The following is a 19,418-nucleotide window of genomic DNA, read 5'->3' on the forward strand; positions in this document are numbered from 1 at the left end:
TATTTTGGTGTAAATATGCAGCTTATCTATGAACAAATACTGTTTTTTTGTCAAATTTGGTGGGTGGCGTCTTATAGTCAGGTGCTTTTTAAAGTCCGAAAATTACAGTATTATTATTTACTGACATTGACAAGTATAGATTTCCCAAATCCATTTGAACTGGAATGGGTGGTGTTGAGTGATCATTGTTTCATTGACGGCGATTAACATGCAATCCAAATTTGACTAGGGGCTGGCAAGTTAATTTTTCATAAAAGATGGCTCTCCAAAGCTGGGGTGTAACAGTATTAATTTATTTTTCTCTTTGTTTCTTCTTTTTCCACCCCATTTACATGTTGTAGCTACATTGGTTGCATAGGCGGAGTTTGACTTTTGGGGCGGGGGGGGCACAATATGTTGATGACCCCAAAACGTAGTGTCAGCAATAAAATTAACTTACAAGAATATTTAAAATAATACGTTGACAATGAGCGTTTTTTGTTTCCCATCATTCTTGAGGGGAATTCTAAATCAGGCTCCTTAGGCAATACTTTTCGCCAAGATCGTCATTGAATTCGGTACGCCTGCTGGTGTCGTGCCAATGTAGGTACCCCAGTCGAAAATTGTATCCGCTGGGCGGAGCCATATGGAGGTAGATTTTGGTCTTTATTATTCCATCAAAAAAAGTTGCTTCAATCAAAATGTTTATTTTCAACCCAAATAAAAAAAATGTGTTTGAATGCAAAAATAAATTTGAAACAAAAAAAAAAAAAAAAAATGCATGTGAAAGCAATTTTTCTTTGATTCATTTTTATTTTATTTATTTTTGATTGAAGTTTTTTTTTTTTTATCGAAGCAACTTTTTGATTGAAGTAATGTAATGGGCCACATTTTGGCTAGGACATTTTTCTCTTCATTATTCAATCAAAAAATAAGTTGTTCAAAAAATACATAGATTTTCAAAAAGAAAAATCACTTCAATTAAAAAATGTATATAATCACAGAAAAAAGTTTTTGAATGCAAAAAAATATTTGAGACTGAAAAATTTGCATTTGAACACTTAATTTTTCATTGAAAAAGTTTTCTTTGATTGAAGCAATCCTTTTTGTGTTTAGGCCATATTATGATTAGGACATTTGTGTCTAAATCATTCAATCCCCCCCAAAAGTTGATTCAATCCAAAAAAAAAAAAAAAAAAAAAAAAAATATATATATATATATATATATATATATATATATATATTTTTTTTTCAATCAAAGAAAAAATCATAAAAAAAGTTTTTCTAATATATATTAGGGCTGTCAAAATTATCGCGTTAACGGGCGGTAATTAATTTTTTAAATTAATCGCGTTAAAATATTTGACGCAATTAACGCACATGCCCCGCTCAAACAGATTAAAATGACAGTACAGTGTAACGTCCGCTTGTTACTTGTTTTTTGATGTTTGGCACCCTCTGCTGGTGCTTGGGTGCGACTGATTTTATGGGTTAGTACCATGAGTGAGCATGGTGTAATTATTGACATCAACAAAGGCGAGCTACTAGTTATTTTTTGATTGAAAATTTTACAATTTTTAATAAAACGAAAACAATGAAAGGGGTATTAATATAACATTTCTAAAACTTGTACTAACATTTATCTTTTAAGAACTACAAGTCTTTCTATTCATGGATCGCTTTAAGAGAATGTTAATAATGTTAATGCCATCTTGTAGATTTATTGTTATAATAAACAAATATAGTACTTATGTACCGTATGTTGAATGTATATATCCGTCTTGTGTCTAATCTTTCAATTTCAACAATAATTTACAGAAAAATATGGCATATTTTATAAATGGTTTGAATTGCGATTAATTACGATTAATTAATTTTTAAGCTTTAATTAACTCGATTAAAAATTTTAATCGTTTGACAGCCCTAATATATATATTTTTTTTTCAAAATTATATGCAAAGCAAATGACTGTCTGAGGTGCTCGAAAAATAATTTCGACCCATTATAAAAATAGGTTGGGTTTTTTTGTCCATTTCATTCATTTGTTGCAGTTTTATTGCTTTACAACTTGTATATAAATATAGGAAAGTCAATTACATGCAATGCCACTTTTCGGCCACCAGGGGGTCCTGGGCCCCTGGCCCCCCCTTAAAATCCGCTTGTGATTGGTTGCCGTTTCAATGTGTGTGAGCCAAGAGAAGGAGATGAGACAGACTCAGACGGATTATGAAGACACACACGAAAAAGAAAGTCTGAATTCAAGCGCGTGTGTGTGTGTGTCGTTTCATATTACATAACAGCGTTTGATGTGTTCAAAGACGGCCGCGTTATGGATTAGGGTCATCATAATTTGCTCACTTTGCATTTGTCTGCACACAGGTTGAACACTCCTCAAATACTTTACTGAACGATGTTTTCATCCTTCTTGTGATCTTTCTTTTTCAGTCTTCTCGCCTCTTCCTATTTTTGGTCCCACGTGTATCAATGATTCATGCGTTCAGGTGGACATTCTGTCTGGGAAAGCATCAACAAGATCACGTTTATGGTCCACCTGAGCATTTGCCGCCGTTGACGGCGATAGACGTGAATGGGAGAGTTGGCAGCGATCATTCAAAAAGAATTGGATCATAGGTGGAGATTGGTGGGGGGCAGTGAATGGCCAAAAAATGTCATTCCATGTACCGTATTTTTCGGACTATAAGTCGCACCTGAGTATAAGTCGCACCAGCCATAAAATGCCCAACGAAGAGGAAAAAAAAACTAGGGCTGTCAAAATCATCGCGTTAACGGGCGTTAATTAATTTTTTAAATTAATCACGTTAAAATATTTGACGCAATTAACGCATGCACTGAATGACCTGCTCACGCATTGCCTCAAACAGATTACAATGACGCCGTTTATGGACATTAAGAGTGAAGAGAATGCCACCGGCCGCCTAGGGGCAGCGCCATTCCATACTAATGTTATTCCTTCTACTAGTGGGAGAATTAGTAGTTGTGAGACGTTTATGCTGTTACATTGTGCTCTTTGTGCTCCACGCATATTTCTGTAAGTGTTCTTTCTTTTAGTGGCAATTATGTGTCTCTTGTTGTATATTGGGTAAGATATGTATAGAGATATATATGTGATAAAGGCAAGTGGACACAGGTGTTCTTTGGACCGCGCCGTTTATTGGCATAAGCGTCGGCAACTCCTTCACAACAAACATAAGTATAAGCACAACAAAAATAATATTGCTATCTCTCCCCCCCCAAAAAAAATGTTCACAAAAAGAAAAGCATTTCAGTCTGTAGTAATAAGGCCCTATTCTCACACAGTTAAACAACAATGCAAAGTGAACTGGCTTGAACCGGCAACTTACTCAGACTTTGGTCACTCTATTCTTATTATTGTTATTTTTATTCTTCTTATTATTATATTAACTCTACTTTTGTTTGAAAATTTTACAAATTTTATTAAAACGAAAACATGAAGAGGGGTTTTAATATAAAATTACTATAACTTGTTCTTAAAAGATAAATGTTATAGTTACTACAAGTCTTTCTATCCGTGGATCACTTTAACAGAAAGAATGTTAATAATGCCATTTGTGGATTTCTTGTTATAATAAACAAATACATTACTTATGTACAGTATGTTGTATGTAAATATCCGTCTGGTGTCTTATCTTTGCATTTAAAACGAAAACATTAAGAGGGGTTTTAATATATAATTTCTATAACTTGTACTAAAATTTATCTTTTAAGGACTACAAGTCTTTCTATCCATGGATAGCTTTAATCTGTCTCTCATGGTTGAGGTTTACCCATGTTGACAATTACAGGCCTCTCTAATCTTTTCAAGTAGGAGAACTTGCACAGTAGGTCGTTGTCTAAATACTAATTTGTCCCACTGTATATACATATACAGTGGTATGAAAAAGTATCAACCTTTAGGAATTTCTCACATTTCTGCATAAAATCACAATCAAATGTGATCTGATCTTTCTCAAAATCACACAGATGAAAGTACAGTGTCTGCTTTAACTAAAACCACTCAAACATTTATAGGTTTTCATATGTTAATGAGGATAGCATGAAAACAATTACAGAAAGGGGGATTTTTTTTTCACCCAACATTTTAAGTCAGGTGTGTGGCCAATCTCTGATGAGTGGTTTAAAGCTGCCCTGCCCACTATAAAGCACACACCTAGTAAGCGATGTCTTGATGAGAAGCATTGTCTGATGTGCATCATGGCTCGGTCAAAAGCTGTCTGAAGACCTGCGATCAAGGATTGTTGATTTGTATAAAGCTGGGAAAGGATACAAAACCATCTCTAAAAGTCTGTGCATCAATTGACAGTCAGTGAAGTTGTCTACAAATGGAGGGAGATTGGCACTGTTGCTTCTCACCCAAGGAGTGGCCGTCCAAAAAATGATGATGCCAAGAGTTCAGCACAGAATACTCAGAAGTTAAAAAGAACCCTAGAGTTTTTGCTAAAGACTTACAGAAATCACTGGCACAGTCCAATATCTCTGTGCACACATCAACTATATGTAAAGCTATGGCCAAGAATGGTGTTCATGGGGGGAATCCACAGAGGAAGCCACTGCTGTCTAAAAAAACATTGTTGTCGTTGTTCATGTTCGCGAAAAGGCACTTGGACACTTCTCAGAAGTTTTTGCTAAATATTTTTTGGACTGATGAAACCAAAAATGAATTGTTTGGGAGTAACACACAACGTCATGTGTGGAGGAAAAATGGAACAGCTCACCAACATCAACACCTCATCCCCACCGTGAAGCATGGTGAAAGGAGCATCATGATTTGGGGCTGTTTTGCTACCTCAGGGCCTGGACAACTTGGAATCATTAATGGAAGCATGAATTCAAAGGTTTATCAGGATGTTTTGCAGGAATACCTGAGGCTGTCTGTGAGACAGTTGAAGCTAAAAAGAGGATGGATGCTGCAACAAGACAATGATCCAAAACACAGAAGTAAATCAACATCAGAATTTTTTCAGAAGAACAAAATACACGCTCCAGGGTGGCCAAGTCAAAGTCCAGACTCGAACCCCATTGAGATGCTGTGGCATGACCTAAAGACAGTGATTCATGCCAGACATCCCAGGAATGTGACAGCAGTTTTGTAGAGAAGAATGGGCCAAGATTAGTTCTGATCGATGTGCCAGACTGGTCTGCAGCTAAAGGAAGCATCTGGTTGAAGTTATTGCTGCCTAACGGGCGCACAAAATATTAAACGTGAAAATTTACTTACTTTTTTTCCCCCCCTTCTGTCATTGTTTGCATACTATCCTTATTAAAATATGAAAACCTATAAATGTTTGGGTGGTTTTAGTTAAAGCAGGCACAGTTTTTTCATCTGTGTGATTTTGACCAAGAACGGATCACATTTGGTGGTCATTTTATGGAGAAACATGAGAAATTCCAAAAGGTTCAGTTTCAATATACAGTGGTATGAAAAAGTAACTTAATTTTATGACTGACATTGCTTTACGGGGTAATCAACATGTTTTGCCTCCCCTCCCACAAAAGCCAAACTCCGCCTATGAATTGGACGTCTATCGCCGTCAATGGTGGTGAATGAGTTCATGCTATGTCCTCTTATTTCTAGTTGTTCTGACTTCGTGTGTGCAAATATCTCATTATTATTAATGACAAAGATCTGTTCTCAGAGAGAACTACAGAAAACCCAGACGAGATTTCATTGCAAAGACCATCACCTGCTTTTTTGGGTTTGATAGAAAGTTCCCCTTTTTATGTCAAATAAAATAGTAAAAAATGAGAATAATTATGTTTCCTCTTGAATTAAAAAAAAAAAAATACACATCATTAAATTAGGGCTGTCAAAATTATCGCGTTAACGGGCGGTAATTATTTTTTTAAATTAATCACGTAAAAATATTTGACGCAATTATCGCACATGCCCCGCTCAAACAGATTAAAATGACAGCAAAGTGCAATGTCCACTTGTTACTTGTGTTTTTTGGAGTTTTGTCGCCCTCTGCTGGCGCTTGGGTGCGACTGATTTTCTAGGCCTCAGCACTAGGGTTGTTCCGATCATGTTTTTTTGCTCCCGATCCGATCCCGATCATTTTAGTTTGAGTATCTGCTGATCCCGATATTTCCCGATCTGATTTTTTTTGCTCACGATTCAATTCCAATCATTTCCGATAATTTTTCCCGATCATATACATTTTGGCAATGCATTAAGAAAAAAATGAATAAAACTTGGACGAATATATACATTCAACATACAGTACATAAGTACTGTATTTGTTTATTATGACAATAAATCCTCAAGATGGCATTTACATTATCAACATTCTTTCTGTGAGAGGGATCCACGGACAGAAAGACTTGTAATTCTTAAAGGATAAATGTGACTAAATATTGCCATCTAGTGTATTTGTTGAGCTTTCAGTAAATGATACTGTAGCCATGCCCAAATGCATGATGGGAAGTGGAATCATGACTGCGTAGTGCTACCAATAGATATATCTTCTCTGCGTTGGGAAATAACATAAGGTGTTAAGAAAAAGATCAATTGCTACCTTGCTTCCCCACATTGCTTCCTATGATATTTCTAATCGTAGGGAGAGGGATTGTAAGGCTTTAACCACTTAAAAAAAGGCTCCAAAGGCTGCCAAAATTCACTCTACTCATTGTACGCTGCCTTTTATCTCTCTATATAGGTAAAACGGCGCCATCGCAGATTGAGCGCGACCATGCGTGAGTGGGTCGTGCAGTGCATGCATTAATTGCGTTAAATATTTTAATGTGATACATTTTTTTAAAAATTAATTACTGCCGTTTATCAATACCTTAAGCCTAAACTAAAGACTCTGGATGAGTGCAACATATTATGTCTGTAACGTTAAATACAATTAGAAAACGATTTAATTAAAAAATATATATATATATTAAAAAAAGGCATGGCCGATATTTTTTTGCCGATTCCGATACTTTGAAAATGACGTGATCTGACCCTATCGATCGCCGATCGATCGGGACATCTCTATTCAGCACCCATGAGCATTGTGTAATTATTGACATCAACAATGGCGGGCTACTAGTTTTTTATTTTTTTTTGATTGAAAATTCTACAAATTTTATTAAAACGAAAACATTAAGGGATTTTAATATAACATTTTTAGAACTTGTACTAACATTTATCTTTTAAGAACTTCAAGTCTTTCTATCCATGGATCGCTTTAACAGAATGTTAATAATGGTAATGCCATCTTGTTGATTTATTGTTATAATAAACAATTACAATACTTATGTACCGTATGTTGAATGTATATATCCATCTTGTGTCTTATCTTTCTATTCCAACAATAATTTACAGAAACATATGGCATATTTTATAGATGGTTTGAATTGCGATTAATTACGATTCATTAATTTTTAAGCTGTAATTAACACGATTAAAAATTGTAATCGTTTGACAGCCCTGCATTAAATATGAGACTCCTGTTGTTAACCGTCATTTGCGGCGACGTCCCCACCACAAGAGCAAGCGCATGAGTGCACGTGAGATGTCCGCTGCATGAGTGAGAGCTCAGCGCAGCTCAGCCAGCCAGCGGCTCTTACGCAAGAGCTCAGTCGGCCCAGCTGGAGATCAGAGAACAAGTTAGACGGAGCGAGAGAGTGGAAGGGAGGGAGAAACGAAGAGAACAACACTGACTGCCTTTCTCCCTTCACAGGTCACATCATGAGCGGGAATTTCCCAAAAGGAAGCAAAAGGATGCGAGCAGTGACGAGGTCAACGAGCCTGACCTTGACGCTGTGAACTTGTCACTCATCCTTTCATCACTATGCTTCCAAAAGTTGCTCCTCAAGGCTCAGGCGTCTACTGGGTGCTTGCGAGCGCATTACTATGCGCGTCGGTTCTAGCCCAAACCTCTGAACCTGGCCCGGAGGACTTTCGGAACACCACCGCCGTGCCCACGGGGGAGTGGTTCAGCAGCACGGTCCCGCTGCAGCCGGACCTACTGACGGAAGGTCGGGTCACGACGGAGTTGGAGACGCAAACGCCGACAAGCAACTACTCAGGTTGGTTTGTCGGCGGGTAAACTTTTGTCTGTTTGTTGGCGAACCCCATCTAAACCCTGAGCATCTGAGAGAAGCACTTGCCTGGTCCTCACCTCCGCAGGGGGGACAAGATTAAAGTCTGGGCTGTTTGAATTACAGGTTAGGCTTTTGGATAAAGAGTTGAAACTGAGGTGAGGCATTTATTTTTCATGCTCGCGGTCAAAGAGAAGGCAAAGGCTGGACAGCGACACGCAGGGCGAACAAATGTGACTAGAAGTAGGAAAGGGGGAGTTAGTGGTTGCTTTAACTGACTGGCTGCCATTGATGGCGGTAGACCTCCACGACCGATTTTAACAGGGAGGGTTGGCAGCAGTTTGCCAAATTGGTTGGCCACCCCACTGGCCACCCCGCTTGCCAGTATATAGTTAGATTCTTGTAGCATCAGTTATGCATTTCATCCCAAATGAATGAATTTATTTTGTTTTGTTAAATGTAAGGCTGTCAAATTTATTGCGTTAACGGGCAGCAAGGCCGGCCCAGCCTATACGCAGACTACGCAGCTGCTTAGGGCCCCTGACCACTAGGGGGCCCCCAATCTGGCAATTGTTTAATTCATATTCTATTTTGTTTACTACAGTTTGCTTTATTCGACTTTTGTGAGTTTTGATACTTGATTACAAGCCTAAAAAAATAAAAGTTCTTCCTTAACTTCTTTCTTTCCTCTTTGAGAAAAAGGCTTGGCGCTATCTACTGTAAGTGCTGACAATCATTTGGGGTGAGACGTTTGAATTATGCAGTGCAACAACATTTGATTAATATAGAAAATATGGACGTATGGCTTGGATTGCATGTATGGGTTTCACAGTACACTGTGATGAAATGGTGTGCCAAAAATATGGGCCCCTTCGCATTATTTTGCTTAGGGCCCCCAAATGGCCTGGGCCGGCCCTGACGGGCAGTAATTAATTTTTTAAATTAATCACGTGAAAATATTCGCGGTACGACTCATTCACGCATTGCCGTAAACAGCCTACAATGGCGCTGTTTTACTTATATACAGAGATAAGAGGCAGAGTGCAGTAGATACAAGCGTTCATTGTGGCCGTGCTTTTAATTGGCAAAAGCTTTGTCATCTCTCCCACAGCAACTATGAATATTGTGGGAAGCGACGTGGGGAAGAATGACAGGAGTTGATCTTTTTCTTAACACCCTGTAGTGTACCCAACACAGAGAAATAGCATTTGCAGCCACCACACACAGTCATGGTTGCACCACTTCCCATCATGCATTTGGGCAGAACAGTTAAGTCGCTAAAGTATCATTTACTGAAAGCTCAACAAATACACTAGATGGCAATATTTAGTCACAATATATAAACTCACATTTATCCTTTAAGAATTACAAGTAGAGATGTCCCGATCGATCGGGTCCGATCACGTCATTTTCAAAGAATCGGAATCGGCAAAAAAATATCGGGCATGCCTTTTTTTAATAATTTTTTTTTTTTTTAATTAAATCATTTTCTAATTGTATTTAACGTTACATACATAATATGTTACACTCATCCAGAGTCTTTAGTGTAGGCTTAAGGTAAGGTTATCAAATTTATCCCGATAACGGATGTAATAAATTCTTTTAAAAATGTATCACGTTAAAATATTTAACACAATTAATGCATGCACTGCATGACCCACTCACGCTCAATCTGTAATGGCGCCGTTTTACCTATATAGAGAGATAAAAAGCAGCGTAAAATGAGTAGAGTGAATTTTGGCAGCCTTTGGAGCCTTTTTTTAATTGGCTAAAGCCTTACAATCCCTCTCCCTACGATTAGAAATATCATGGGAAGCAATGTGGGGAAGCAAGGTAGCAATTGATCTTTTTCTTAACATCTTATGTTATTTCCCAACACAGAGAAGATATATCAAGTAGCACTTCGCACAGTCATGGTTCCACTTCCCATCATGCATTTGTGCATGGCTACAGTATAATTTACTGAAAGCTCAAAAAATACACTAGATGGCAATATTTAGTCACAATATACAAAGTCACAAGTTTTTTTATCCGTGGATCCCTCTCACAGAAACAATGTTAATAATGTAAATGCCATCTTGAGGATTTATTGTCATAATAAACAAATACAGTACTTATGTACTGTATGTTGAATGTATATATTCGTCCGAGTTTTATTCATTTTTTTCTTAATGCATTTCCAAAATGTATGTGATCGGAAAAAATTATCGGGAATGATTAGAATTGAATCGGGAGCAAAAAAAAAGCAATCGGATCGGGAAATATCGGGATCGGCAGATACTCTAAAACGATCGGGATCGGATCGGGAGCAAAAAAACATGATCGGAACAACCCTACTTACAAGTCTTTCTATCCGTGGATCCCTTTCACAGAAAGAATACCAATAATGTTAATGCCATCTTGTGGATTTATTGTTATAATAAACAAATACAGTACTTATGTACAGTATGTTGAATGTATATATCCGTCTTGTCTCATCTTTCCATTCCAACAATAATTTACAGAAAAATATGGCATATTTTAGAGATGGTTTGAATTGCGATTAATTACGATTAATTAATTTTTAAGCTGTGATTAACTCGATTAAAAATTGTAATCGTTTGACAGCCCTAGTTAAATGCCTAATATATACATAACGCAATAAAACAGAATTGTTGTGGAACTCAAAATGTTGACTGGACAGTTATGGACTATGCACATTAAATCATTAGTAACATCAAATATTACACAATACACCAAAGTATATCAGTAGCCGTGTCCTTAAGTCTTTCTGATAGTTTACCCCTGACCTTTTTACTGCAATAATATAATGAAAACCTGAAATTATGGCTTTTAGTTTTGGCCACCCTAAGATTTTAAGTGGCCCCATCTGGCCACGCCTATGAAAAATTTCTGGAGGCGCCACTGGTTGGCAGCGATCGCCATCCGCGGTGCTCAAACGGCATGCTGGCCATCCCAGTTGAAAAAGATTTGATGTCCTCCACTGTCAATGGCAATAAATTAGTTCATGTCTGTAACTGTTGAAGTTTTAAGGTGTTTTTTGCGAGTATTTGTGTTTGCATCTGTTTAGTATGTCCAGAAAAAGTATCTGAACCTTCTGGAATTTGTCACATTTCTGCATAAAATCACCACCAAATGTGTTCTGACCTTTGTCAAAATCACACAGATGAAAAACAGTGTCTGCTTTAACTAAAACCACCCAAACATTTATAGGTTTTCATATTTTCATGAGGATAGTATGCAAACAAGGACAGAAGTAAGTGAACCATCACATTTAATATTTTGTGCCCCCCCTTTGGAAGCAATAACTTACTGTTGCTGCACATCAGTCTGGCACATCAATCAGGACTAATCTTGGCCCATTCTTCCCTACAAAACTGCTGTAGTTCAGTCAGATTCCTGGGATGTTTGGCATGAATCGCTGTCTTTAGGTCATGTTTTCCGAAATTTCCGGGTTCGCCGTGAGTCAGCAGCCAGCACACTTTTACTCAATAGACAATGTTTATTGATTAGAAAATGCAGAATAAAGGTGATTACAATCCCACAAGAGCAAGCGACAAGTATCAAGAACAAGCATAACAAGTGGTAACGATGACATTAGATCTAGTTTGTCAATCCCAGAATCCCCACGTTAACGTTACAGCACAACAAACTGTTCCTTGACAATGAAAATTGCTTACCGTTGACAAACAAGCGGAGAGCCAACGCTCCGGCAAAGGAAAAAAGCCAAGTGACCAGTATGTAATCCTCTGGCAGACTTCCGAGGAGTTGGGGGAATCTCCCAACTCTTATAGGTACGTCTGACGCGGGGACACGGGTGGCCACTCCCTGCCCCCACGAAAACTTACCACCCGAACTCGTTAGACCCCCCCCCCCGCAAGGGTATGAGATTCCCCCCCAGTTGAGGCTCCCAGCGGTTAAAGTAGAATGTTTATTTAAGTTATCTCGTGAGATTCCCTCCTAACTATGGGACTCAAGCACGTACTATGGTGCAAAACAAGTTATCTCGTGAGATTCCCTCCTAACTATGGGACCCAAGGTGAAAAACAATAGAAGTTGTTACGATCTAGGTCGCAGAAGCAATCATACACCACAAAGGCATAATGTGCTAACGTTAAGGAATCACATAATATTTTCCCCATCATTCCGCCCTTTGACCCGGATTGAATTTATCATAAGGCATAATGTGCTAATTCACTTCGGGTCACATAATATTTTCCCCATCAGGTCATGCCACAGCATCTCAATGAGGTTCGAGTCTGGACTTTGACTTGGCCACTCCGGAACATGTATTTTGTTCTTCTGAAAAAAAATCTAAAGTTGATTTACTTCTGTGTTTTGGATCATTGTCTTGTTGCAGCATCCAGCCTGTTTTTAGCTTCATCTGTCTGACAAACGTCCTCAGGTTTTCCTGCAAAACATCCTGATAAACTTTTGAATTCATTCTTCCATCAATGATTGCAAGTTTTCCAGGCCCTGAGGCAGCAAAACAGCCCCAAATCATGATGCCCCCTCCACCATGCTTCACAGTGGGGATGAGGTGTTGATGTGTTCCATTTTTCCTTCACACATGACATTGTGTGTTACTCCTAAACAATTCAACTTCTGTTTCATCAGTCCACAAAATATTTTGCCAAAACTTCTGTCGAGTGTCCAAGTGCCTTTTCGCGAACATTAAACAAGCAACAATGTTTTTTTTAGACAGCAGCGGTTTCCTCCGTGGAGTCCTCCCATAAACACCATTATTGGCCATAGTTTTACATATAGTTGATGTGTGCACAGAAACATTGGACTGTGCCAGTGATTTCTCTAAGTCTTTAGCAGACACTCGAGGGTTCTTTTTTATGTCTCAGTATTCTGCACTGAACATCTTGGCGTCATCTTTGGTGGACGGCCACTCCTTGGGAGAGAAGAAACAGTACCAAACTCTCTCCATTTGTAGACAACTTCTCTGACTGTCGCTTAATGAACATCCAGACTTTTAAAGATGGTTTTGTATCCTTTCCCAGCTTTATACAAATCAGACAGCTCTTTTGACCGAGCCGTGATACACATCAGACGATGCTTCTCATCAAGACATTTCTTATTAGGTGTGCGTTTTATAGTGGGCATGGCAGTTTAAACCACTCATCAGTGATTGGGCACACACCTGACTTAAAATGTTTGGTAAAAATTGGTTTCAATTGCTCTTTAAGTCTCCTTAGGCGGAGCGTTCACTTGCTTATTTTTCCCCCTTCTGTCATTGTTTGCATGCTATCCTCAATAAAATATGAAAACCAATAAATTTTTGGGTGGTTTTAGTCAAAGCAGACACTGTTTTTACATCTGTGTGATTTTGACAAAGATCCGATCACATTAGATGGTGATTTTATGCAGAAAAGTGAGAAATTCCAAAAGGTTCAGATATGTTTTCATACCACTATATTTTGGTACACGCGTTTAAGCGTCTTGTGTCTGTGTTTTTACTCTGTGTGCGTGTATTTATGCAAGTGTCTGTTTTAGTTGTGTTTTGTGTACGTTGGCTAGTGTTTGTATGCATGTTTGTATGAGTTCATGCATGTTTAGTGTTATTTTGCTGTGTGAGTCTGTATTAGTCAATGTGTGTGTTCTAACACGTGTTTTTGTGTGTGTATTAGAGCATGTCTTTTTTTGGTGTGATTTTAGGGTGTTATTCGTGTCTGCATGTGTTCAGTATAAGTGTGTGTTCATGTATTTTAACATGTATTTTACTGCATCTGTTTTAGTATGTTTCAGACATAGGCGGAGTTGGACTTTTGGGGCGGGGGGGGCACAAAATGTTGATGACCCCAAAATGCAGTGTCAGCAATAAAACTAACTTACAAGAAACTTTCTAATAATAAGCTAACAATGGGCGTTTTTTGTTTCCCATCATTCTTCAGGGGAATTCTAAATCAGGCTGCTTAGGCAATACTTTTCGCCAAGATAGTCATCCATTGAATATGGTACGCCCGCCGGAGTCGAGCCAATGTAGTTACCCCAGTCAAAAATTGTATCCCCTGGGCAAAGCCAAATGGAGGTAGATTTGTGTCTTTGTTATTCAATCAAAAAAAAAAAAGTTGATTAAATAAAAATATGTATTTTCAACCCAAAATAAAGTCCCTTCAATCAAAAATTTAAAAAAAAAATGCAAAAATAACTTTGAAACTCAGAAAAATGCATGTGAAAGCTATTCATTTATTTATTTATTTATTTTTTTAAAAATTTTGTTAATTGGAGTCTTTTTTTTTTTTTTTTTTTTTGATTGAAGCAACTTTTTTGATTGAAGTAATGTTGATTTGTGTCCGGGCCACATTTTGGCTAGGACGTTTTTGTCTTTTTTATTCATTCAAAAAATGAGTTGCTTTAAAAAATATATATTTTCAAAAAGAAAAAAACAATCAAAAAAATTTCAATCATCGAAAACGTTTTTGAATGCGAAAAAATATTTGAGATTGAAAAATTTGCATTTTGAACACTTTTCATTGAAAAAGTTTTCTTTGATTGAAGCAATCTCTTTTGTGTTTGGGCCATATTATGGGTAGGACATTTGTGTCTAAATCATTCAATTCCATAAAAAGTTGCTTCATTCAAAAAAAAAAAAAACATATATATATATATATATATATATATATATACCCTAATTTTCGCACTATAAGGCGCACCTGACTATAAGCCACAGCCCACCAAATTTGGCCCGAAAACGGCATTTGTTCATAGATATGCCGCACTGGACTATAAGCCGCAGCTATCCTCACTGTTTTATGGGATATTTACACCAAAAGATAATAACCGGTCACACTTAATTTGACAGCGGCATCATACGACTGTCATAAGACCAAATGAAACCCCCATGAATCTTTGAACCAATTGGCTGCAAAGCTTCATTCCTTCAAGAAGCTTCATTTGGCCATCACTGCTCCCTTGGTGGAGACAGGCAACCTCTGCTGCCACCTGCTGTCAACACTGTTGTCATCCAACATGCCTCCTAGCATGCATTGCATTGTACAGATGTAAATTTTAATCAAAATTCATGTTCTGTGCTAATTATTTCTTCAGTTACTGTTCCAGTGTTTCATCAATTGTTAGTTATGGTATTTGCTAACACTGTATTTGACAGTGGCGACATAAGACTGTCATTAGGCAATCATAATTATTGACATGACACTGTCCTGAGCATTAATGAATGCTTATAATAGATGTCATTTAGTGTTATCCGGCAAAGGATTTCACTTTTGAATGGATGTAAAAATTCAAGCTGGAGATAAATGAAGCTAGTGACATAATTTCCCGGATGACACTTAATGACATAAGCATTCATTAATGCTCATGATAGTATCATGTCATAATTATGACTGTCTTATGACAGTCTTATGATGCTGCTGTCACTTAAAGTGTTACTTATTAACTAAAAAAAATCAACATATAAGCCGCACTGGACTATAAGCCACAGGTATCAAAATGAAGGAAAACATTAGCGTCTTATAGTCCGAAAATTACGGTACTTTTTTTTTTTTTTTCAATCAAAGAAAAAAATCATTTAAAAAATGAAATTGCCCTCCCCTAATTTTTTTTGTGTGAAAATTATATGCAAAGCAAATGACAGTCTAAGGTGCTAATCAAAAATTATTATAATTTTTTTTTTCCATTCATTTTTGTTGCAGTTTTATTGCTTTACAACTTTCATATATATATACATATATATATACATATATGTATACACACATATACATATATATCTATATATATGTCAATTTCATGCAATGACACTTTTTGGCCACCAGACTGGCCCCCCCTTAAAATCCGCTTATGGTTTCGGAGTGTATGTTTATTCGTGTTTGCAAGTATTCAATGTGTGTGTTCATGTATTTTAATGTATATTTTACTCTGTGTGTGTCTGTATTAGTGCTTGTGACTATTTGTGTGCATTATGTAGTGAGCATAAATATTGGTTTAGTCCGGGTTGTCGTGTGCGAGTGTTTTAATGTGTGGGTTTGAGTGTGTGTGTTGTGTTGTGTTTTCATGCCTGTTCATGAGGTGTGTGTGCGCAGGAAGCAAACGAAGCGTTTAAAGACAGTTGTCCGAAAGTGGAGCATGCCTTCACCTCAACTAGCGCACAATCTCTCCCTTCCCACAACATCTGTCTGCCTCTTCCCTCTCTTTTCCAGCAGCAGCCAGCTCCAAAGTAACCTCCTTTCTTCTCCCCTTATCTCCTGTCTCCTCTTGTTTCATCTTCTCCCCATTTCCCTACTCTTTTCCTTTTTTCGCCCGCCCTGTCTCGCAGACCCCCAGCTCACGTGGAAGCGAAATAGCCGTCAGCGGAAGACAAAATGCGACGCTCACGTGCCTCACACACACACACACACACATTACAAATGGACGCGCTGAAACAACTCCAATCTTCTTAAAGGTTTAGGGAATAAACACAGTTGCTTGTTTCTGAACAGCGCCTCTGTGTCCTGCAGTGCATAAAGTAAGCACTTTAAGCTTTAATAACATACAGAGGTGGTCAGCTGGGCAGCCGCTTGCATGAATTACCACACCAACACCTGAAAAATCCTAGGGAACAATCATGTTAGCAACGCCAACAGAACAGAAAAAACAAGTACTGATATGGCGTTTCAGCATATAAAAGTCTCATCAAAGTTACATGACGGAGAGACGAGAGATCCTTAATTGCGCTTTCTTTGCTAGCTTGTTCATGTCAAACGCTGGAAAAGTCTGCTAAAATTCATCTTGACGTTAGACGTACACAAGAAGGCAAAATTATGTATTTTTACCCCACAGTTAAATCCACCAGTTTTAATGTGCGATACTAGCTAGTGAAATAATCTGACCATTTAGCCAGACCGCCGGACCCACGCTGGTGCAGTTCCAACGACCCGGGCCAGCTGGACACAGAGATCCTGGCCAAAAGGCCAAACTCTGTGCGTTCGTCTTAACCCTTTGTACTGACTCTATTTTGAAAGCTGGAAAAAGGCTTCAAAGCACATGTTGTCAATTTATTCAGGTCGACAGCGATCAGAGTGCAATGCAAACAGAAAATGGACTCAGGTCAGGAGGCAAGGTCACCTTATCACACGTCAACAAAAGGTTCCCGAGAAAAATGAAGGCTCTCGCGGTGGGCAGAAGAAGGATGTGTTTAGGATAATCTTTTATCGCAGTTTGGGCTGTTTAGCTTGTGTGTCACCATTGGTGGGTCATGGTTAATGAGGCAGCTGAGGTGGGAGGTTGGGCCCGCCTTGACGTCTGAGAGGCACCGAGCTATCAAATTTAGTTCTTCTTGTGTTGCTTCGGTCGGCCGGGGTGTCTTGGCCCCACCGAAGAAATGACGACGGCGTCTTTTCCTTAGCTTATCAGCATAGGCGGATTTACTATTCAGGCGAAGTAGGCGATCGCCTTAGGCCCCCAACCAGTAGGGGGCCCCCAACCAGCTGCCCTTGCCCCAACGAGCAAGGGCTTGGGCCACCGGAGCCAGCAGCACCCACAACTATTCGTCATGTATAATTATGTCAGCATAACAAACAAATAACAAAAAAGAAAGCCATTTGAATGCTGCATTTATATTATCTCTCCCCCACACACACGCACTACAATGGGCTGTTCCACGACGACGGACTGAGTATCAGTCGCTTAGCTTCATTTAGCGCCGTTTAGCTTCGCTTAGCTCCATTTAGCATCGCTTAGCTCCGCGTAGCTGTTCGTTAGCTTCACTTAGCTCTCCCGCGTTTTTCACACCGCTAAGCTCGCTATTTTTACAGCTCACTTGCTACTTTGCACGTCATCTATCGTTTATTTCGAGCACATGAGCAAACATGCTCTCCATGAGAGCCAAAGTTCGGTGAAGGAGAAGTTGAGAACAGGCCGCTAATGCCTCTTTTAACTTTCTTCTTCTTCACGCCGAACATCAAATACACGACAGCACACCCTGTGGCGAAACAATGCAGTACAGTTCCAATCAGTCATACAATAACACTCAACAGCTGGTTAACAGCACTTGCTAAAAATTAAATCTATTAGTGACACCATAAGCAATGACGAAGAATGTTTTTTTACGGAGTGTAAAGCTTTCGGTTAGCGGTTTAGCGAACGTACCTCCGGTGAACATTTCAAAATAAAAGCACTTCATGTTCGTCATATAAATAATGGTTTCTGGAGTTATTCCCACATACTTCAGAATTAATATTATGACATGTAGAGTAAATACTACAGAATACAGATTCTACACTAAGAATAGCTTTCAAATGACACTCTTTATGACAAGTATGATTGGCAATGAATAATTATTATAATTATTATACTACTATTATATGTAGTAGTATACTATAATAATATTGCTAGATTTTTCTTATTTTTTAATTGTTTTGAATAATGTTGGAAAGGCAAAGTCAGTGTTCTGAATCTGTTTATTTTCCATTCTTTTGCACTAGTAAATGCTATCAGCATTTAACCTCATTGTTTATTAGTGATTAATTGTTATATATATATATATATATATATATATATATATATATATATATATATATATATATATATATATATATACATATACACTTTTTTTTTTTTTTTTAATTAAATCGTTTTCTAATTGTATTTGACGTTAAAGAAAATGTTTTACACTCATCCAGAGTCTTTGGCTTAAACTAGGGCTATCATGTCGCGTTCAGTCAATAATGGCACCGTTTTACATATACATACAGTTAGAAGGCAACTTTAATGGGGTAGAGAGAATTTTGGCAGCCTTTGAAGCTTTTTTTTTAATTGGCTAAAGCCTTACAATCCCTCACTCAACAATTAGAAATATTGTGGGAAGCAATGTGGGGAAGAAAGGTAGTAGTTGATCTTTTTCTTAACACCCAATTTTATTTCCCAACGCAGAGAAGATATATCAATTGGTACCACTACGCACAGTCATGGTTGCACTTCCCATCATGCATTTGGGCAGAAGTTAAATGGCTACAGTATTATTTACTGAAAGCTCAACTAATACACTAGATGGCAATATTTAGTCACAATATACAAGGTCACATTTATCCTTTAAGAATTACAAGTCTTTCTATCCGTGGATCCCTCTCACAGAAAGAATTTTAATTATGTAAATGCCATCTTGAGGATTTATTGTCATATTAAACAAATACGTATTTTCTTAATGCATTGCCAAAATGTATATGATCGGGAAAAATTATCGGGAATGATTGGAATTGGATCGGGAGCAAAAAAAAGCAATCGGATCGGGAAATATCGGGATCGGCAGATACTCAAACTAAAACGATCGGGATCGGATCGGGAGCAAAAAAACATGATCGGAACAACCCTAATTATAATTCTTATAATATTAAACTATGGTTAGATGTCTTTTTTGTAATATCGAG

General features: G+C 38.0%; 2 protein-coding genes across 5 annotated transcripts in view; one reads left to right on the forward strand and one right to left on the reverse strand.

Moving 5' to 3' along the window:
- Positions 1 to 19,418, reverse strand: part of slc13a4 (solute carrier family 13 member 4) — a 59,969-nt gene that overhangs the window by 20,114 nt on the left and 20,437 nt on the right. The window lies entirely within an intron of this gene.
- Positions 1 to 19,418, forward strand: part of zgc:162331 (uncharacterized protein LOC793007 homolog) — a 39,691-nt gene that overhangs the window by 6,193 nt on the left and 14,080 nt on the right. For all 4 annotated transcript variants that reach the window (XM_057854219.1, XM_057854220.1, XM_057854218.1 and 1 more), the window contains one exon: positions 7,689 to 8,037. In XM_057854219.1, the coding sequence (XP_057710202.1) occupies positions 7,800 to 8,037 (238 nt within the window). In that variant the 5' untranslated portion in view covers positions 7,689 to 7,799. The remainder of the gene's footprint in view (positions 1 to 7,688; positions 8,038 to 19,418) is intronic.

Source organism: Corythoichthys intestinalis, chromosome 13 (assembly GCF_030265065.1).
Source record: "Corythoichthys intestinalis isolate RoL2023-P3 chromosome 13, ASM3026506v1, whole genome shotgun sequence".
Classification (NCBI taxonomy): Eukaryota; Metazoa; Chordata; class Actinopteri; order Syngnathiformes; family Syngnathidae; genus Corythoichthys; species Corythoichthys intestinalis.